Source organism: Lutra lutra, chromosome 14 (genome assembly GCF_902655055.1).
Source record: "Lutra lutra chromosome 14, mLutLut1.2, whole genome shotgun sequence".
Lineage (NCBI taxonomy): Eukaryota > Metazoa > Chordata > Mammalia > Carnivora > Mustelidae > Lutra > Lutra lutra.
In genome coordinates, this window is record NC_062291.1 from 39,246,289 (window position 1) to 39,268,399 (window position 22,111).

Consider the following 22,111-nt stretch of genomic DNA (forward strand, 5'->3'; position numbering starts at 1 on the left):
GCTCTAGGGCCACTTGCTTACCACTCCCTGCATGTGCCCATGGGTTCTACCCCATCCCCACCGCCAGCACAGTCCTAGCCATACCTCCAGGTCCAGCATTAGAGGAGACCTCTCCAGGGAGGCCTCCCAGATCCCTCCAGCTGGAAATCACCTGTTCTGCCATTACCCTGCTTGTACTTGCTCATGGTTCTAACGGACGTCTGCCAGCCCAGCCCACAAGGCTAAGGACCTGGGCCAGCATCAGGGTGCATGGTCAGTGCAGTCTTACAAACCCACACCCGGCTTCATGCTCTTCTGTCATTGTCTTGATCCTTAATGATTTATGAGCAGGGGCCCTCTACTTTCAATTTGCACCAGGCTGCAAATTAAGTATCCAGTCCTGCTGATGACTTCCCAAGAAGAGGTTTTTGTTAACCTCTATACTGCCCCCAGCACCCAGAAGTAAGTGTTACACAGCAGGGATTCAGTGAGGGAGGAGAGGAGGTGAGAGTCCAGGTATCTGTGTTCTGCCAATAGTGAACGTACCCCCCGGCCAGGCTGGGCAGTTCGCTCGCACACAGCAAGCTAGCCTTCCCCTCTCCCTCCTCCTGCCCCACAGTGCTCACACAGCAGACAGAGAGATGCCCCTCCACTCATTCTCTAGGCCCCCATTCCCCTCCAGTCCCCACCACATACACATCACTCCACAGGACACCATGAAAAAGGCTCTTGGACCCAACTGAAAAGAGAGCATCTCAGTGCCTCTTCTTAATGAGACACTGGTGTGCTGAAAAACTCACTGTCCGAGGAGCATTGAGGACACAGGAGCACAGGCTCAGGAGGCATCTAGTTCTACCACTCACTGACTGTATGAGCCTTAGTGTAGGGCCAAGAAAGAGTTTACCCCGGGGGACAGACCCCTGGAATCTCCCCTTCCAACTTGACCGTCCTTCAAACCTGGTCGCAGGCCTGACCCCTGCTGCGGCCTGGTTCAGGGACTCGGAGTCACAGTGACCTCACCCCGCTCCCACAGTCTGTGCATGTGGTACCCACAAGCCCAGACTCGGTACAGAGACACATATCGGCCTGATGTGGCCTTGGGAACCAGGATGCTTCATTAGGACACCCGGCCAATGGACTCACACTCAGTCCAGGCTCCGATCCGAAGGAGCACATCTGACACGTGCCCTCAATCCCTCCCTACCCAGTGACCTACAGCAGTCTGCTGGCACTGGCACAGAGCCATACGCCAAACCAGCTTGTGAGAAAAACACTCCCTGGCCATACAAAACACATGTATTTGGCCCACTGGAGAATGAGTAATTGTTTGTGAAAAGAGATACAGAACCCAAGAGACCCTCCTCTCTCCATCTGACTTGAGAGCACCTTAAACAAAATTTTGGCTGATACTAGGTGTGTTTTAACCCCCAGGATAATTCTCCTTTCACAAACAGAGAATGTAGAAGACAGAAGGGACCCCGAATAACATGTACTCCAATGCACCCACTTGACAGATGGAGAAACTGAGGTTCTGGCAGAGTCAGGACTGCGTACCTCCACGCTCCCAGAGCACAACCTGCTCTGCTGGGCACCGCACCTGCCCACTGCATCAGCGTAGACTCTTCACAAGCTACCACCCACACCGCACAGTGAGCTCCCCATGACCGGGGTGTTACCGCCATCATGTCTGTGGCTCCAGCATCTCCCACAGGACCAGGCAAGCATCTGTGCTCAGTAAACAATCACTGAACACACAAATGACCCACAGAGGTACTCCAGCCTCAGAGTTGGGCAAACAAAGCCGAATCTGGCGCCCTGGCTTCCTGCTCTCCTCTCAGACTGAACACAATGCTGGGCAAGTGGGTGAAGAAACACGAGCCTCCAAGCGCCAAGAATAGTGTGCTGCGTGCAGTGGGTTAGGGACGCTGCGGGGTTTAGAGAACCGGCCTGGAGGCTGCACCTGCTTCCACCCCTGCCTCTGACACGGGTGTGCGGGTCATGCGACCACAGGAACAGCCCGCTCTGAATGGAGGATTGACAAATCTCACCTTGTCTGCCTGCCTGCGCCAGAGCAAGGTGAGAGAAGGAAAGTGCACGGGCACTGAGGACCAGGCACCAGTGGGACTGAGATCCCCGATGATGCCGCATCTCCCCACGTCCCAGCTCCTCATGCCTCCTGTAACCCTGGTACGCAGCAAGAACACAGACCGCATCAGCCTACTGTACGGCTAGGAAAATAAGGTAAAGAGAGGCTGTGCTAGTCCCTGCAGGGCTCCCTCCACTCTAACAACTGTCCAGGGGCGGGGAAGGCTTCCAGGAATGCCTGCCCCCAGGCAAGCCACACCCGACAATCCCATATCTCTCTGGGCAGCAACTCCTGGCTGTGAACCGCTAAGTCCACAGCCAGTCCCTGGATGCCACAGGGAAGTACCAGCTGTGGACCATCCTAGGCCCTGGGGCAGAAGGACTGAAGTCCAAGGAAGCTCAGATGGTCAAATAAAAAATAACCAAAGAATAACCACACCCTATGGACTAGGAATCACTGCCAACGCCATTACCTGCTTTACCAATTCTCAATGGAGAAAACATTACTAATGGCAATGGGGGGAGGGGGTGACAGCTTTAGACCCCATCTACCCCCTGAGTATAAGCTGAGGAGCATCCCCAACCCCCGCCATCTCCTTTTCCTAACATGGCCATATCTCGGGTACTTCCCTCCGATAGACTGATTTCTCAATCCCTCGGGCAACTAGAGCAAGTAGGCAAAAACTTTTTTTTTTTTTAAGGATTTTATTTATTTGAGAGAGAGAGCAAGGGCGGGATGAGGGGAGGAGAGGGAGAGGGAGAAATAGACTCCTCACTGAGCAAGGAACCCAACATGAGACTCAATCCCAGGACCCTGAGATCATGACCTGAGCCAAAGGCAGAGGCTTCACCAACTGAGCCACCCAGGTGCCCCAAAACCTCTGTTTCTAAACTGCAGGCCACTGACCAAAGGCTTTTGTACAAGGAGCTGTGGGTGGAAGTCGAGGCAGAACAGTGATGCCCACCCGTATGCACCAGTGCGTGGTGGCTACCATCTCTATCAGAAACTGAGAATCTGAATCGTGCCTTGCATGTGTATAAGGACACACACAAACACATACAAAACGCATCAGATGTCGGCGGGGGTGGTCAGTGTCCCCGAGTGGTCACCATCGTCAGCTCTGAAGCCTATCCACCTGCTGGGAGTCCCAGCTCAAACACGTTCTGTGTGACTCAGGGCACCTTCCTTAACCTCTCTGTGCTGCACGTTCCTCTCCCATAAAACAGGGATAATAAAAGAGCCTACCTCCCAGGGTTTCTGTGAGGATGAAACGAGATAACATTTGGCACAATGTTTGGCATATAATCAAAGCTCCATTTTCCCCCAGCATAATGTTAATGGGGTTGCCTCTGGGATTTTGTGTGCCTTTCCTTTTTCTTCTTCATTAATTGAATTTTCTACATGAATGTGCATGCTTTATTGTCAGTAAAGAATAAAGCTTTTTTTTTTTGAGATGGGGTAGGAAGAACAACTCATAATCCCAAGTAACCCTTTCCTCGAAACACAGTCCTAAAGCATCCTTCTCCTTGCCAGTCTGTTTTCGCGAATCTTCTTGAGGGCAGGCCCCGACTTTTCTGCTCCCTGATTCTCACTGTATCTCTTCTCTACAGGTGCGCACCCAGTAAGGCTCAAGCTGGACCTCATCCCAAAAGCTCCTCCCCAGGGGCGCACACTGCAGCCTTCCTGCTCTGGAACACCACCTTTCCTTTCTCTTGCCCTCCCCTCTTTGGTGCTTGCCCCCCAACCCAGTCCTGAGCAGGCTTGTCATATACCAGTCTCCAACAGCTCCCAGGAGGATAAGCCTGCCAACAGCACTCCCCCCGCCCCCCACCATGGACATTCTTAAGGGCAGGCCCACCTCCTTCCATGGCAATTTCAAAGCCACTCACCCAACTTCTCTTGGATCGTCTCGACAACCCTGTGTATTGTAGATGAAGGGTTCAGGGAAAGGGATAAGACAGCCCCACAGCTAGACTTAAAACCAGTCTGACCAATTCCAATCAAGGACCCATTCTCAGTTCTGAGGGAGACCTAGAGCAGGCCCTCCACCAACTGACCCTCGGGCCAACTGAGAGGCCTGGCTCTGTAAGGCCAGAACCACGCTGGCTTGCCTCCCTCCCTCCCACCTCCTGTCACGCCTATCCCTCCTCCCCCATCTTTAGGACTTCCCTCCTCCCCTGGCTGGGCTTTGATACTGGGGCAGTCCCCCCAACCCGCTGCAGCGATCAGCCCTTCTGAGGGTGTCCAGAGCTAAGGAGGCCAGTGACCCCACACTAAGAGGGGAGAGAGGAGAGGGAGATTCTGATTGTAGAAGACACCACTAGTTTTTCTCTGTTTTATGTCAAATGACCTGTAACACTCCAGGCAATGGTATATTTGAGCCCTGGGTACTTAAAAGAATTTAGCAGGACAGTTTAAAATGTCCAGACTTGGAGGTGTCAGATTTCATAAACCAAAGAAATTCAGAACACATATGCGGACTTCAAACCGGGACACTGGAAAAGTATCTCCCATGTTGAGACCACAGATTCTGTTTAAATTAAAATAAAAAAAAAAAAAAGGAGAGGGTGGATCTCCCAGTCCCCTTCCAGGATTCCATAACTCTAAGACTGCCTAAGGGATATCAATGAGTAACATATATACGTCTGCATCTGTGTTACAACACTTATGTTCTAACAAAGATGGGTCAATCCTGGATAACCAAGTTTATAATCCATGTTTTTAAAATAACATTAGCATAACAACCAAATACAGGTTTATTAGAGCCTTGATTTTTTAAAAATCTATAAAGGCATGTTTAGGACAAATGAGGGAGACTTGGACTGCAGAGTAGAACGTACTGTATTGGCATGGAATTCCTCAGGTAGTGCAAGAGTGGTGGTGTGTCATGTGGGAATGTGTCCTGGCTCCCACGTGACACACGCTTCAGTGCTCATGGGTGAGGTGTCCTGATGTCCACCATTTTTCCCCAAGCAAATCAGTAAAAACAATCATATGTGAATATACAGGGAGTGACCGAATGAAAAAGCAAATGTGGCAGGCTGTTTCCCACTGGTGAATATAGGTGAAGACCGTACAAATGTTTATTGTACTATTCTTTGGACTTTCCGTGCATCAGAAAACTTACAAAACAAATGTCAGGGGAAAAAACAGTGATGTTAGAAACTCGCTTAAAACAAAAATATGAAAAAAAAGACTCATGATACCACTGTCAAGATAATTCTTTAAAATTGTTGCTATTTAATTGCTAATTAAAAAAAAATAGATGAGTAATGCTGCATGTTTTACCTACCCAAGAAGGAAAATACTCTAAGAGCATTTTTTCTCTTAATAAATGAATGTTTAGGCAAATAATACATAAAGAAAAAAGTCTATTGTACCGTTTTTTAATGGTACAATGACTTAAAAAAAAAAAGGGGGGGAGGGAGGGAGAGAGGAGGGAGAAATATATTCCCAAAATGAGGGTCTGTCCAAAGATAAGCACATGGGAAGAAGCCTGGAAATATTTTACCAAAACATTCTGGCCCCCTTGCCTGCATGTTACCTAAAGGCATGGGAACTTCCGGGCAGGGCTCTCCTCTCCAACTCCACTGCCCATGGGCAGCACAGCCACCTGTGGTTGCTCAGAGAGCCTCAGGAGCCCTGTGACCACCAACTCAGGGTCCAAGGGCATGGGCCCACCCAAGACCACTCAGGGCCATGCCAACTCGGAAGGAGCACCTTCCTCCCCACATGAAGAGAGAAAAAGGAAAGCAAACTCTGCTGGATTGTTCATTAGGACTTTAAAACCTGTCCCCAGAGGGAGACGGAGGCAGAGGTGCCATCTGAGGAGGGCAGTCCTGGCAAAAGGAAGGAAATGACTGGAGGGCAGCAAGAGGAGAGGCAGAGGTACCCAGCAGCAGGGGCTGGGAGCACCCGCACAGAGCTCACCATGCCCTGGTGATTACAGCCAGCAAAGGGCCACTCCTTCTGCCAACAGAGTTATCTTTTAATCCAACCCCCGGATGACACCATCTGGCACCAGCACAGGAGCCGCTCCGGAGGGCACACGAGTCACGAGGCCGGGCCCCGGGTCTCTCCTTTCAGGCTGGGGCTTGCTCCTTACTCCCGAGGAAGCGGGGCTCCTGCCCCTCCGAGGCCTGGCTGTCGACAAGCCCGTACACGCCTGAGAGGGCGAGGCAGGCGGTGAGGAAGGGCCAGGAGCTGCTGTGCTCTGCAGGGTCGCCAAATGCCACATGCAAAGACAGGAGGAGGGAAGGCGCTCTCACTGGGCGCACGGGTCTCGTGCCAGCATGAGGCAGCCGTCCTAGGATCTTCTTTCCACCCAGATGTGGCAAAGAGATCTGCGACCCCAGAACAGCTGCGTGGACAGGCTGTGGCGGGCTGCCTGGGATTCACAGCAAGAGGAATTCTGGGGGCAGGAAAGGCCAGCAAGACCACTGAGACTGACTGGTGAGGTCCTGCCCAGGACCTGCACCCCTGCATGTGCTCTGATAACTCATGGACCAGCCCGGAGTTCTGTGCTACCTGCCAGGCTGACTTCTGAAGGCCTGCCATCATTTACAATACAGTAGCGACACTCTCTAAGACCCAGTGTGCTCATTCGCATCGCCCTGCAAGGGGCTAGCTCTGTGCCTGCCCCTGTGAAGGATGTGGGAGAAGAAGGCATGGGGGAGGTAGGGACAACAACTGGGAAGTCTGGAGGCTGGCAGGGAAGGGAGGCAGGTAGCCCCTCTCCCTAGGAGGTTCAGGCTCGCCTTCCCCCACTCCCGTAGTAGCCCTAGCAGGCAATCATCCAGGCTCTCCCAGGCTCGGGAGCACATCACCTCCAAAGGCAACCATCCCGTCACTGACCAGTTCTTTGTGCCCAGTGCTCTTTCTTGTGGGCAACTAAAACCTACCAGCTGGAACTGGTAGCCAAAACTCCAAATCTAACAGCTGCTCCATTTCCTGCCACCACTCTGCGGTGTGTCGTCTGAATTCCAACCATCAGGGGTGAAATCCTGACTCGCTAGCTTGGGACTCTGAGCAAGTAACTTCCCCTCTCTGTGCCTCAGTTCCCTCATCTATAAATGGGGACAATAACAGCCCCTCATCTTCTGGTGGTTGGGACGAGTCCCGAGACATCAACAAAAGCTCCCTAGCACACACCAGAAGTGGTCAGTAAATGTGTACTATGGCTACACTATGGCTGCCATCACGCCAACTGTCGCCATCATGACCCATCCCACAGGATCTAACCCAGCCTTTCTTACGACCAGACTCGAGCCCCACAAGTGTCCAGTTCTGTAGCTTCCCTTAGGGTTATCTGGCTCCCTGGGAACACACTTCACACTCTACTCTCTCCTGGCAAAACCTCTGCCCAAAGCTCAGGCAGGCCATCCCAGTAGCCCACTGGAGCTGGCAGACAAGAAATCCAACAGGAGATCATGTGAGGCAGGATTCTTCTCACTCCTTCCAGTCTTGGCTTGCATCTCTAGCCTAACCACCCCAGACCCCAAAGTAGCCTCCCAAAGACTACCGAAGTTATCTCTAAAACACACAAACACCCAAATAAATAGATATAATCTTATGAATCCCATGCTCCACAACCTTCCATGGCTCCTCTGGCCTATTAGGATAAAGTCGAAAAGTCTCACCTAGCATTGCAAGGAGGAAAACAAACATTTATGAAGCGTGTGATTCTTTGCCAAGTCCTAGGCTACACACTACACATTTTATGTGTATTACACCATTTAATAACTTCCTCTAAGGCTGGTCTGATTACCGCATCTCACAGGGGAGGAAGCCAAGGCTCCGAAATATTAAGCACCTGGCCTAAACCACACAGCTGGGATGCGTCAAAAGCAGACTTGGAGGCCAGGTCCGTGGCCCAGGCCCTGCCCACTCCAGCCCCTCCCTGAACATCCAGTCACCACAAGAGCCCATGATTACCCAGAATGCCTGGCTCCTCCTTGACTCACTGCTCTTTCCTCCCCTGCCTAGAAGGCACCTACCCAACACCTGCTGATTTTGACTCAGTCCTCAAAGCCCAGCTCTCCAATTACGTCTCCACGAGATGGCCCTGAGCCTGACTCTCCCTTCCGTCAGACAAAATCAATCCCTTGCTTGGCTGTGCTTCATAGAGCTGTCTCTAACCACATTAGAGCACAACTTACCAGTCCCCAAGCCAGAAGCACTGCTGTCTGCTTCGTAACACAGATCATTCATCTCGACACCACCATAGCTCAGTGTGTTGGGTTGAATAAGTGAATGAATGATCTCCCTTCTAGACTTACAGACCAGGAAACAGGACAGTCAGAGGCAGACCTGACCTTTGCAGGGACAACTGGTAAACAGCCTGTCTAGAGTAACCTGCTGGAGATTACACATGGCAAACAGTACTTCCTTAGCTGGGGACACCGGAGCAACCCCATCAGGACCACCAGCTCCAGTGTCAGGACGTAGCATATCCACAGGGTGCCTCCCGGGGGCCACACTGCTGTGGAGTGACCTCCCGGCCTTCTCCATGGCCCCCCAGTGCTCAGCCTTGGGCCTCCCGGCACTCTCCCTACTGGACCCAGGAGGCGGTGATCCAGAGGCAAAAGCAGCTCCTCTCTGCTGGCCTGGACAGAAAGACGCCAGCGCCTGGAGGGGCCTGAGCCAACAGCACCTGCTCCAACAGTTTATCAGTCCCGATCCCCTTGGGGAAGAGGCCGAAAGAGGAGCTCTAAGTCCTGACCCACTTTTCCCAGAGCTCCCTTCCCAGATCTGGCCTGGCCCAGTGAGATCCTCCTCACTTTATGACACCAGTAAGAGGAACGCTCACATACATACTTGTACAAAGAGTATTCCAGCTCATCAAAACCAATCGGAGACTTGTACTTTACAGGAAAATGGTGCCCGAGACAGGTCCCAAACTGTGCTCTTCTGGCTCGGAGTCCTCTCCGGCTGGCGTGAACATCACAGTCCTCCCTCAGACAACACAGAACAGATGGGCTTCTCTGCTTCCTTTATCCCAGCAGCTCAGACACGGAGGAAATGCCGTGTGCCCTGAGTCAGGGTCCCCTGCACACTGAAAAATACGGATGCAGAGACCAGCCCACACCCCAGGTTCTGTCTCAGGAGACCTGGGGTGGGGCCCAGGAGTCCCAGTTTTCAGGAGCTCTCAGGGGTGGGGGGTTCTGAAAAAGACCACCTGCGCCGCACCTGGACAAACCTAGCAGTGACTCAGTGACATCAGCCTGGCAACATGCATCAAAGATGTCCACGCCCGTTGACCCCACAGCACCACGTCCAGCAACTTCCCCCAAAGACATAGAGAAGCACACAAATATCGATGCATCAGGACAGTCACTCAAGCATGATTTGTACTGAAAATGGGAAATCTCTGAACCTCCAGGTGGGGGGAACGGGTAAGACCCATCAGAAGAAGACAATACTGTACATCCACAAGAAGTGATTTCCTTTCTCACTCTAGAAAAAGCAAATGTAGAGTGGTTGTCTCCAATTAGCAAGATGGCCTGCAAACTTATTTTCCTTTTGATTATCTACCTCTCCTAAATTCTCTACCATAAGCATAGCTGATTATATAATATTTTTTTTAAACCAAGTAACTTGGGGGCACCTGGGTGGCTCAGTTGCTAGGCATCTGCCTTCGGTTCAAGTCATGATCCCAGGGTCCTCAGATCAAGCCCCAAGTCGGGCTCCCTGCTCAGCGGGGAGCCTGCTTCTCCCTCTCCCGCTCCCCCTGTTTGTGTTCCCTCTCTCATTGTCTCTCTCTATCAAGTAAACAAATAAAATTTTAAAAAATAAATAAACCAAGTAACTTTTGTTTTAATTATCAGCACCAGACCTAAAATTTGAAGCCCAGTTCAGTCAGAGCAGGAAGGATTACAAGTAGCACCTATTCCAACCATGAACGTGACAGAGGCACTCCCTCCCTGCCGTATTTCAAGTCCTACTCCAACACTTCCAGCAGCCAGGAGCTCATTCCCTTTCCTAGAGCAGTATCTTCTGGCAATTAAAAGATAATCCCTTATACTCAACAGGATTCCACGTTCCTGAAACTGAAATCCCATCTCCCTCTACAGTTTGCATGATGCGGCATCCACGATCAAAAAACACACAGAACAGAGCTGTTTTTTAATGAACCAACTTACAGGATGCCTGCCCATACTCTCCCCCAATGACCAAGATGAGAACGTGGGGTTTTGCAAGCACTGCTGACACATATTCACAATGCCAAGTTCAAATCAAGCATTGTTCATCTCTTATCCCCTACGATCACCTAGATGATTAAAACACCTGCGTCCCTACTGAGTCCATTGTTCCATGAACAGCTGCCCCTGCCCAGTGGCCCAATACCAGTTTGGGGAACTCTTCACAGAGGCCATTTTTGAGTGAACAATCTGCTTGAGGGTGGCAGCTCAGCCACACAGATGCCACAGCACCAGAGGCTGAGCGATTGAGTGGAGCCAAGGGGGTGCAGGCAAGAGGCCCTGCCCTCAAAGACAGCAACCTGCAGGAGAAGTGATGATCTTCCTTCCCTCTCTCGTTTTAGTTCCTCTTAGTCCCATTTCCTTGGCCATTCTCCTCCCCCACATCCACAGGCAACCATTCTTTTGTGTTTATATTGTGTTCTTGCAAAATGGGTATTATCTGTATGGTTAACTTACCTACTAGCACAGCATTATCCATCTCCACTTACTTCTTCCTGAGCACTATGCTTTGAAATCGATGCTTTGCCTCGAGTGTCTCATCAGTCATTTGCAACTGCTGCAGAGGACTGCGGGCTCAGGCCTGCCACTGCACACATCAGCTCTCCCAAGGATGGACGCCACCGGGCACTGTGGTGAACCTGTCCCCTCAGGGACCGGCATGACAGGCTGGGCGATCCCCACCCAGGAGGGGGACTACAGTGTAGGATCCTACAAGAGGCTCCAGAATGGCTGCACCAGCAGGGGTAAGTTCCTGCACCCCCAACACTCTGCTGTGCACTGACAGCAGCCAGCTTGCTCACTTGCTTGCTTTGAGAGAGAGAGAGAGAAAGAAAGAACATGCAAATCAGGGAAGGAGCAGAAGAAGAAGGACAAGTAGATTGTTTGCTTTGAGAGAGATAGGAAGAACGTGCAAGTCGGGGGAGGAGCAGAGGAAGAGAGACAAGTAGAATCCACTAGAAGCACAGAGCCTGATGCGAGTCTGGATCCCAGAGCCATGAGATCACAACCTGAGCTGAAATCAAGAGTCGGATGCTTAACCGACTGAGCCACCCAGGCGCCCCAGCATCCAGCTTTCTAGCTGCTGCCAGCCTAAGAGGTGGAAAGGAACAGAGTTCACAGTGGATGCTTCGCAAACCTGCCAGAGCCACAGCTGCTAGGAGAAGAGCAGGAAAGGCCTCTGCTACAGAGAGTGTCAGTGGCACGGACTGGAAACAACTGCTCATTAACACAAATCTCCATCGGGAGACCGCACTGCCTTGAGCTATCAGACTGCTGGAGCACAAAAGGCATGCACTGGCTTGCAAAATGCCATGGATTCACCTGCTCCGTTTGGGTGGCAGAGGCTCCTCCCAAGGAAGTCTCCTGTCCAGGAGTGGGCAGCAGCAGAAGTGTGCAGCTCACTTTGTTATCTGCAGTCACAGGCCATGGCTCCTACTGCATGTGACACCCCATGTGATCAGACAGCACCTGAAGCAGTCCATACCTGTTCCATGAGTCCTGGCAAGGTCAAACTAACTGCTCTAAAGTTCGCCAAATGCTTACTCTAATTTCGGGAGCAAACTTCCTCGCAGATCAGGAACCTAGATTGTACAGACCAGCACTGGTCTGGAGACCACACCCTGAGTGTGGGATAGAGTGGGGGAACAAACCAAACCACCCTGGCCTGGAAGTCACAGTTTAAGGGGCCACTAACACAACCATAGGTCAGGGGCACTAACAACAACATAAAAAACAGTCTATGCTTACATAGTGCCAGGCACCGCTCTAAACAACTTACAAACAGTAATTCCTTTAACCCTTTCAGTACAAGGTCCTACTACTACCCTCATTTCACAGGTGGGGAAGTGGAGACACAGACAGGGAAACTGACTTGCCCAGGTTTGAGCCCAATACGTGGCTCAGACACAGGCTCTAAATCAGTCTACTGAACTGACTCCCAAAGGGACACGGCCTCCCCAAGCTGTCCCCTCCCTTGTCAAGGGGAGTAAGGATCCCCAAAGGGTTGCTAATGAGACGAAGCGGGACCATAGACACAAGAATAATAGACAAAGCATCCAGTGCAATAGAAACATGTACCATCCGCAGAGCATACAACCATCTACATGCACGCGACCATTTCCCAGCACTGTTTACCTCCTTTTACACCAGCTCTGGGAAGGAGGTGTTGTCACAGACCCCATCAGACAGACAAGGATAAGGCCCACAGAGGCTATGGGAACCAGCCAGGGAACACCGGCTAGAGACCAGTGATCACTCATTCCCCTCAGCCACCTCACTCCTTAACCAAAGAGAAGGCCATCGGACGGGACAGGCCAACGCCGCCCGTGGCCTCCAGTCCCATGCTCAAGGTGCCTCACAGAGAACCAGTCACAGGGAGAAGACTGGAAGCAGCCACCAGGCCTGCCCTGTGCCTCCCTGGGCCTGGTTAGCGTAGCCTCACTTTCTCAGTGGCTGTTGAGTACACACCCCAAGCAGAAGCCTGGAATTCCCATAAAGACCCACTACTCACAGATTCCCCTCCAAGTCTCCTGCTCTGACTCCGAGTGTGCCTTAACCAGGCCTGCCTTCCTCCTTATGCATCTCCAGGGCCCATCCAGCCTCTCAGCCCTCTACCCATGCCCAGTGCACTGGACACCCCAGTCTCCTCGAGGCAGCCTCATCTGTTCCAGGGATCTGTATGGCTGGACAGCTGCTCCTTCTGGCTGGGGCCTTCCAAAGAGACAATAACCTCCTAGTTGGCAGGACCCATCTTCTTTGTCTTTCTTCTGAGAATCTTAAAGACTTTTATAAACAGAAACAAACGCCATTTGCTTCAAACCACCAAACAGAAGGTGAGGAGTAGGAAGTCAATAAACCAGGCTGATTATTTTCTGTCATTTCCAAAAGCTCCGGGACAGAGCAACAGAAAAGAAAAACCTTTGGTGAACAAGAGGATATATATTCCAGCTAAAAGGAGTGTCCCATACGGGTCTGTGGTGCTGATTACAGGTGATGCTAATGTCTTTCTCAACTTTTCACGCTCCGCACGCAGCAGAGCACTCATCAGGGACGTGCTCCCCGGATGATGGGTGGGCAGATGGACGGACACATGGACTTGACAGCTAACATCCGGGTCTGAATCTGGGCTCTACCCTAAAGTCAGATGATCTCATGCAAGAAGACACTGTGGCCACCTCTAGCGAGTTTTCACGAGAAGCCTTCAAATGAGGGGGGCTGAGCAGAAGAATGCGCTTATACAAAATTCCACAACTTGGCACAGAAAGTAAGGACAACTACTGCCTGCTTTGCTTCCTCTCCCTGGGCTAGAAAAACGGGAGAGAAAATAGGACAGGATTTATAAGGGCAGTTTGCCATTTTCTATCAGAAATGAGTTAGGAGGACTAGACAGGCTTCTGCACTCTCACATGCACAGCCCCTAAATTCTAAGCTGCTTCAGGTTCAGCGCTCATTTTTCCGCAGAAGGACCCAGACTTAGCACATTTTAGTTTTATCTACTTTCTTGATCTTTCCTAAATCCAGTCCCCACCCAAGGTAGCCAGGGAGGTGGGTTCCAACTCAGCATCCATGGGTCTTTACCCTCTTATCTCTGTTCAAGGCTTTCTCTTTAGAGCCAGAGGCTTCACCGAATCACGAATCACATTCCTGCTTGAACTCTGTCCTGGGACTAAGCACTAAGAAGCCACAGCCATCAGCCTGGAAGTTTTTGCTGTGTCACAAAAAGAATGAGACAAGGAGGTACCTCCTGCCAATAGCAAACCCATCCTCTGACTCAGCACTAAATTTAGATGTCACGTCCTATCCTATGCCTACATCCAGATAGTCTCCCCGTGTGACAGGTGCTGAGTCAATGAATGCTGTGACCGGGGGGAGGGGGAGGTCTGAGGCTTGGGACACAGACATCTTAATGGGGACCTTCATCGGATGGGCCCGAGTCCAGAACAAATGCAGTCTTTATAAAGAAACGGACAAGGAGTCCAAAGCCTGCCCAAGCTCTCAGCAGCTGGAGGCCCCAAAGCAAGCCGACAAGCCTCTCTTGGCTCGGTTTGCCTGTCTGCAGAACGTAAATACCAACTGCACAGGCTGCAAAAGATTTTTCTCAATGGTCAGGAATGAGAAGCTAGAGCACAGCTCCATGAACTGGGATGCCTGTGACTTGCTCACGCTCACTGGAAAGCTAGGTGCCTGCAAAGCCAGGCCCAAATCAGGAAAAACCAGCCAAGGTTCCCCAGACTCCCCACCCAGTCCGTGGCTGGCAGAGACACCTTGGAAGAAGCCCCAGTCTACAAGACACCTGGGTCCTGTGCCCGCTCTGCCAGGGGCTTGCTCTAAGAGCCTGGTAGAGTCTGTGCCTACGGGCTGCTGTGGCTCATTTACAAAAGTAAGCTGTTTGGGCAGAGTGGTCCCTAAGACCCCTTCCAACCATGATCCTCAATAATCTTAAGCTGCTTAAGAAACAGAAACAGAAAATGAAACTTCTGGCCAGATAAGAAGAAAAAGAGGCTACCCAGAGTAAGAACAGAGATTACCAGGAGGATTGGGAAGGTCATTATAATTTTTTAAAGCAGGACTTCTTACATCACGATATAAAAACAAAATTAAGTTTTCTTCTGTTTGTTATCACATCACTCCCTACTGGCGGGACAGATTTCCACACATGGACAGCTGACTCACAATGGTCAAAATGATTCACATGAGGGTCCCTGGACATCTTAAAGAGTCAGGTATCATTTCAACAAGTAATCCAAAGCTGACGCAGAAAGAGGCCCAACTGACACACCGCACCTAGAAAAACGCTGTGAGCATGAGAACGCACGCTGGCTGGAGGTGGCCACTGAGGTAGCAGCTCAGCGCCATGGGGGATGACCTGCGATGACGCTGCTTCCCACACAGGCAGCCCCCAACCCTGCTGGCAGCCATGGGGGCTGGTTACGGATACAGTGATGGCTAACAGCTCTCTTATGCAAAGTGGGGGTCATGCCAGCTAGTGACGATATTGAAAATAGAAGAAGAAAAAGAAAAATGTTTCAAAAAAAGGTAATCCCGTCCCACTCCAAGGGACCCCAACAGATGGGTTTCACTCAGCTCCTGCCCATGAAACTCTCTCAGATAGCAGAGAGTGGGGATTTTTTTATTAGCCCCATTGTGGTCATCTGTCATTCTTGAGAGCATGGTTCATCCCCAAAGGAAACCTAGAAAGGTAAACAAAGGAGGCAGGCAAAGACAAGAATATGTCATGGAAACGAAGCTGTCACCGATGGCAGCCTCTGTCATGACCCGCCAATCCAGTTCAGCTGAGGCAAAGGAAGGTGAAGCTTGTGGGGAGCTCCTCTCTCTCTCAACATGGGGAGCATCTCGAAACAAAAGCATCCAAACAAGTGTTTTCAAACTGTGTTCCGTGAACCTTGGAGAGCCCCACAGACCTCCGTAGAGGAGCCTCGGGGAGGACACAAGGAAAAAAGGAACTCCAGGCCTCCACACCCAACAACCACCACCCCTTTTTGTCTGCTTTACACATTTGCCCCTCATATACAAGGCTACTCAAGGAAAAGAGCCCCACAGCTTAAAAAAATAAATAAATAAATCACAGAAAACACTTACAGTTCATATGTTTTCATTTAACTGTTTGTAACAGGGACACCCGGGTGGCTCAGTCGTTAAGCATCTGCCTTTGGCTCAGGTCATGATCCCAGGGTCCTGGGATGGAGTCCTGCATTTGGCTCCCTGCTCAGCAGGGATGCCTGCTTCTCCCTCTGCCTGCCACTCCCCCTGCTTGTGCGCGCTCTCTCTCTCTTTCTCTGACAAATAGATAAATAATTTAAAAAATAATTGTTTGTGACAGCCTTGTGAGGAAAGAGAGGCTGAAGAGGCTTCTGGCTGGACTCCATGCCCCACATTCTGAGCACCCACCCTGTGCTCACCCGTCATCCACGGGGACTCTCAGGAAAGGACCTATAGTGGTCCAGTCTGTGGCTGGCTGGCATGTGGTCTTCCATGAGCAGAAGACCAGGGGAAGGGGAGCTGCCCAGGATGATAAAAGAAGCTCAGGGGCGCCTGGGTGGCTCAGTGGGTTAAAGCCTCTGCCTTTGGCTCAGGTCATGATCCCAGCGTCCTGGGATCAAGCCCCGCATCAGGCTCTCTGCTCAGCAGGAAGCCTGCTTCCCTTCCTCTCTCTCTGCCTGCTTCTCTGCCTACTTGTGATCTCTGTCTGTCAAATAAATAAAATCCAAATAAATAAATCCCTAATCCATTTAAAAAAAAAAATTTAAAAAAAAATAAAAGAAGCTCAGAAGACAGTCGTCAACTAAATGCAAGGTGGGAGCCTTATTAAAATCCTGATTTGAGCAAACCATCTATAAAAAGGCATTTCTGAGACAAGGTAAAGAGTATCAAGTGGGTAGAAGACCTTAAATTACCATGAATATTGTTGGCTGTAAACATGGTCTTCTGGCTGTGCTCTTTTAAAAGGCCTATTATCTCCTTGAGCATTTATGGTAAAGTGGTACCCTGTCTGGGGCTTGTCTGACATTGCTGCAGACAGCTAAAGTTGTTGGGCGGGGGGGTGTCTGTTACATCAAGTGTTCCATAGCTGCGTGCATTTGAAAGTTGTGTTATATGGGGCACCCGGGTGGCTCAGTGGTTATGTGTCTGCCTTTGGCTCAGGTCATGATCCCAGGGTTCTGGGATCGAGCCCCGTATCAGGCTCCTGGTCAGTGGGGAGTCTGTCTCTGCCTCTCCCTCTGCCTGCTGCTCCTCCTGCTTGTGCGTGCTCTTTCTCTCTAATAAATGAGTAGATAATTTTTTTTTTTTTATTTCAGAAGAAGTTTTCTACCATTTTTTTTAAAAGGTTTTATTTATTTATTTGACAGAGATCACAAGTAGGCAGAGAGGCAGGCGGGGGTGGGGGGAAGCAGGCTCCCTGCTGAGCAGAAAGCCTAATGTGGGGCTCAATCCCAGGACTCGGGGATCATGACCTAAGCCGAAGGCAGACACTTATCCCACTGAGCCACCCAGGCACCCCATGAACAGATAATATCTTAAAAAAAAAAAAAAAGAATTCTGATAGAAAATTATTTCCAACATTAAAAACACTAAAACAGGGGCACCTGGGTGTCTCAGTCGGTTAAGTGCCTGCCTTCGGCTCAGGTCATGATCCCAGGGTCCTGGGGTCGAGCCCCACGTACGAGTCCCTGCTCAGCTGGGAGTGTGCTTCTCTCTCTGCCCCGCCTCCCCCCTACTCGTGCTCTCTCTCTCTCTCTCTGCAATAAAAAAATAAAATCTTAAAAAAAAAAAGAAAGTAAGTTGTGGAACATGAAGTCTAAAAGAAAACGAGGGAGGGAAGCAGGTCCCTCCTTAAATGGAACTCAGTTCTACCTCCCAGTATCTTTCACCTGTCAGCCTGTGATTAGCTCTCTGGGATCCAAGAGAATCAGGTCTCACTACTGTCTGGTGTCCTTTGAAAAACACGCATCGAAGCCCCTCTAAGTCTCCTTTCCTCCAAAATGAGCTCCTCCTGTGATCCTTCTATGCCATTCCATGGCAATGCCTTCCTTAAAATGTAGGCTCCAGGGCCAAAACACTGTGAAAGTGTGTTTCTGAGCAGCCCCAGGGGGGCAGGGCCTCCTGGTCCATGCACACTCTGGACAGACTCTAACTCCAAGTACGGCCTGCGCCCCACAATGCCTCCCAATTCCCAACACAGGCAGACCCTGCCTCTCCAGTCAAGGGCAGGATGCTCCCAAGAGCAGCAGCGGCTCCAGCAGCTTGCTCTTACCCCATATAAACTACCTCAGTCCTCACCAAAGCCCTTGGAAGAGAATGCTATTAGCCTTTTTACAGATAAGGAGAAAGAAGACCCAGAAAGAATAAGCAACTTGCTGAAGTCCCATACCCTAAGACAGAAGAGCCGGGATTTAAACCCCACAACTGGTTTAGGACACCCAGCAGTGTCTAGTCCTGTGGCCTCCCTCCCTGGCTCCAAACCTACCAGTGATGCTCAAGCCACCTGGCTCATTCCTCTTTGTCAACTGTCCTTCTAGCACTCCCAGGGTGGAGACTATGTGCCTGCTGTCCAGCCCAGCATGGACAGTTAGTCAGTCCCAGAGCTGCAGGTATCAGATCACAAGTCCTCATGAGGCGCCCCCAGAAACCCTGACTGGGAACCACAGCCCAGTCCTACTCACTCAGACCTAAAGAAGAGGTCAAGACGCAGCACCTGACTGGCTCAGTCTGTGGATCATGTGAATCTTAACCTCACGGTCATGAGTTCAAGCCCCACATCGGACACAGAGCTTTTACTTAAAAAAAAAAAAAAAAAAAAAAGAAGACTGCAAGAGGTTTAACCATCTCAAAGATCAGCCACCATGAGATCAGACCTCATTCTTGACAACCACACTGGAGAAATGGAGGCCCAGGGAGGTCCCATACCTTACCCAAGATCACACAATCTCAACATCTACTGGTCCCAGAATCTACTGCATATCTAAGTTATCCACACATTCAAAAAAAATCTACTGGCCCCCGGAATCGCCCATGCCTATTTCAGCTGGTACTAGAGTTTAGAAATGGGAAAGCTCAAGGTCTGGCGGGGCCGGGCAGGGCGGGTGTGGAGAGTGAGCAAGTGAGGGAGCTGGAAGGAAGTTTGAGGAAACGATGGTATACACTGATGTTCCAGTTCTATGCCCTGATGATAAAGTTTCCCAAAAGTATACTTCTCAGAACTCTGATGTCACAAGATACTCAATGAAAAAAGATGTGTGGTCAAATCCATCTGGGAAACACTGCCTGGGGAACCCACTCCAGCGACATCACCGAGGCATGCTGGCCTATTAGTCCTCTCAAGAGGCTCCCAATAAAGGAGGCTGTGTGACCTGCTCACAGCAGCATTGCTCAAATGCTTTGACCACAGAACCCTTTTGTCAAGCAACACCATGAACATCCCACCAGACCAGGGCTGAGAAGATGTTTCCTGGGGGGAAATGCTGACCTAGGCCTTTTGAAAGAAAATCTTGATAGCCATTACCCTGGATCCAAGACTGAAAAACCAAAGCAACCCAGAATGGGACAAGGAGGAAGTGTGTACAGAGCAGAAATAACTAACATACTTCGGGGCCTTTGGGGATGAAGAGATATTAGTACTGGAAACAAAACAGAAATGTGTGAACACTGCTGGGCTGCCAGTTATGAACGCTGCTGGGATTGTACAGTTAACTTCTAGCCTCAAGAGTCACGGGGGACTCCTGAAACTAAAATCTTTCTTTAAAGTCCAAAGAAACTGTCCTGAGACTTTCCAAAACAGGTTGCGGGCAAAAATCCACAAGTTTTAGAAGAAAAAAGGAAAGAAAATGTTGGATCTAGGATGCCAGCCAGGCCATTTGCCCTTGAGTCAAGATGCTGTGGAGAGTACAGATTTCATAATTAAAACTCAGGCAAACAGTATGACGGTTCTTCAAAAAATTAATCACAGAATTACCAATAATTCCCAAAAGAACTGAAAGCAGGGACTCAAAGAGGTACACCAAAATTTTGTACAATCAAAATTGTACACCAATTTTGATAGCAACTTTATTCATAACAGTCAAATGTGGGAAGCAGCCCAAGTGTCTACTGATAGATGAATGGATAAATAAAATGTGGTCTGTACATGCGAAGGAATATTATTCAGTCTTACAAAAGAAGGAAATTTGGACGTTTGCTACAACATGGATAAATCTTGAAAACATTATGCTCAGTGAAATAAGCCAATTGCAAAGCAATAAATATTACATGATTCTACTGACATGATGTTCCTAGAAGAGTCAAATTCACAGAGACCGAAAGTAGAATTGTGGTTACCAGAGGTGGAGAGAGGAGAAAACAGGGAGTTGGTTAATGAGTACAGAGTTTCGGTTTTGCTAGATAGAAAAGTTCTAGAGATCTTTTAAATAACTATGTTAATATGCTTAATACCACCGAACCACATACACTTAAAAACGGTTAGGATGGTAAATTTTATGTGTTCTTTGCCATAATTAAAAACAATTTTTAATCAAATAAAATTTTTTTGAAAGTAGGGAAATTCTGATACATGCTACAAGAGGGATGAATGCTGAGGGCACTACCCTAATTGAAATCAGCCCATCACAAAAAGACACATACTGTGTGATTCCCTTCTACGAGGTACCTGGAGTGGTCAGACTCGGAGACTGAAGTCGAATGGATGTTACCAGGAGCGAGGAGGAAGGGGACAATGGAGAATTATTGTTCACTGGCACAGAGTTTCAGTTTTATAAGATGAAGAAATTCAGGAGATGGATGGGAGCAATGACTGCACAACAGGAATATACAAAATACAACTGAACCATACACCTGAAATGGTGAAAATAGTATACTTCATGTTATATTTATTTTGCCACAATAAAAACACAGGGAAAAAATGGTGCAGGGGCTCCTGGGTGGCTCAGTCGGTTAAGCGTCTGCCTTCAGCTCAGGTATGGGATCGGGTCCCACGTCAGGTTCCCTGCTCAGGAAGGAGTCTGGTCCTCCCTCTCCCTCCCCTCACTTGTGCTCTCTCTCTCTCTCTCAAATAAATAAAATCTTTAAAAAAAAAAATTGGTCCAAATGCTAAGTTTTATGTTTTGTAGATTTTATCAAAATAAAACAAAACAAAACAAAAAAAAAAACAAAACTCAATACAAATGGGTTATGGCCCTTAGTGTGAAATGAACATCAAGGCCAACAGTCCCCTCTCAATTATCCACCAAGAGTTGAGTTGGATGACCAACATGGGATACTCCAAACCTCTCTGTTTAGTTTAAAATGCTTCTGTAGCACTTTCACTGAACTCTGTCTCAAAAAGATGGAGACACACAATTCAGGGATACGCTATCTGGCTCTGGTAAAAGGTGAAAAAGAAGTAATACCCATTGCCCACCCCTAGTTCAATCCTATTTAAAATTCTTTTCTGCTGAACACATTCCACATCCCCAGTGCACAGAACGAAAGGCAGCTCAACCCTCTTGCTCTATGCCCAATATTTCTGTGGCTCACATCTTCTCAAGGTTACAAAAATTATTAAAGAGCCCCTTTGCACTGGCTGTGGAATATATAGGCGGGGAGGGGGGGGCAAAATACCTAACACGAAATATTTCTCCGATGCTGCTTACTTTTTCAGGAAAAAGAAAGCCAGAGTATCAAAACAGCACTCAACCCTAACATGAAATCAGAAAACAGTAACCGTGGCACAGAGCTAGAAAAAGCCTCAGAATCTTGTCCAACCGTGAACTTCCTTGGCCTGAATACCACCTTAGTAGCGCTGAGAGTCCCATAGGACTGAGTTAGCCCTCTAGTCAAGGCTACACTTCTAGTTTGACTATCTGTATTGAAAAGAAAAAAAAAAGGGCAAAAACCCAAGCACCAGGTGGCTAAGATGCTCATCCAAGGTCGAGATGTTGCAGAGTTAGGAGCAGATCCCCATCCATGTCTCTTTCGAGGACACCAGGCTGACATTCAGCATCTAAGTGTGAAAACAAAAGGTCTCTCCAAGCCCATAACAGACAATGTGGGCACTCCGCATGGCTCCTGGCAGCCAGCCCCAACATGCTGATACCTGATGGGTAACCTTGGGAACTTCAGACATCAATGTCACACCACCTGCTTCCGTCAGAGACATACCGTGGGTGGGGACATCCGTGTGTGCATCTGGGACTCACTCTGGCCTTCCTGCACTCCTACAAGCTTCTGTCACTGTGAAGTCACCACTCAGGAACATATTTCTGAAGAGGATCTGGATTTTCGTGGGACACACCACTCCTTCTACACACAGCACACAAATCCATCCAACAGAAATTTTTTGAACACCTATCTTGGA

General features: G+C 49.5%; 1 protein-coding gene across 3 annotated transcripts in view; it reads right to left on the reverse strand.

Annotated features, from left to right (window-relative positions):
* Positions 1–22,111, reverse strand: part of DLG5 (discs large MAGUK scaffold protein 5) — a 116,917-nt gene that overhangs the window by 88,170 nt on the left and 6,636 nt on the right. The window contains exon 2 of one of the 3 annotated variants that reach the window (XM_047702112.1): positions 8,882–9,119. The exons of the other annotated variants lie outside the window; for them this stretch is intronic. Within the exon in view, the coding sequence (XP_047558068.1) occupies positions 8,882–8,906 (25 nt within the window). The 5' untranslated portion in view covers positions 8,907–9,119. The remainder of the gene's footprint in view (positions 1–8,881; positions 9,120–22,111) is intronic. 3 annotated transcript variants of the gene reach the window in all.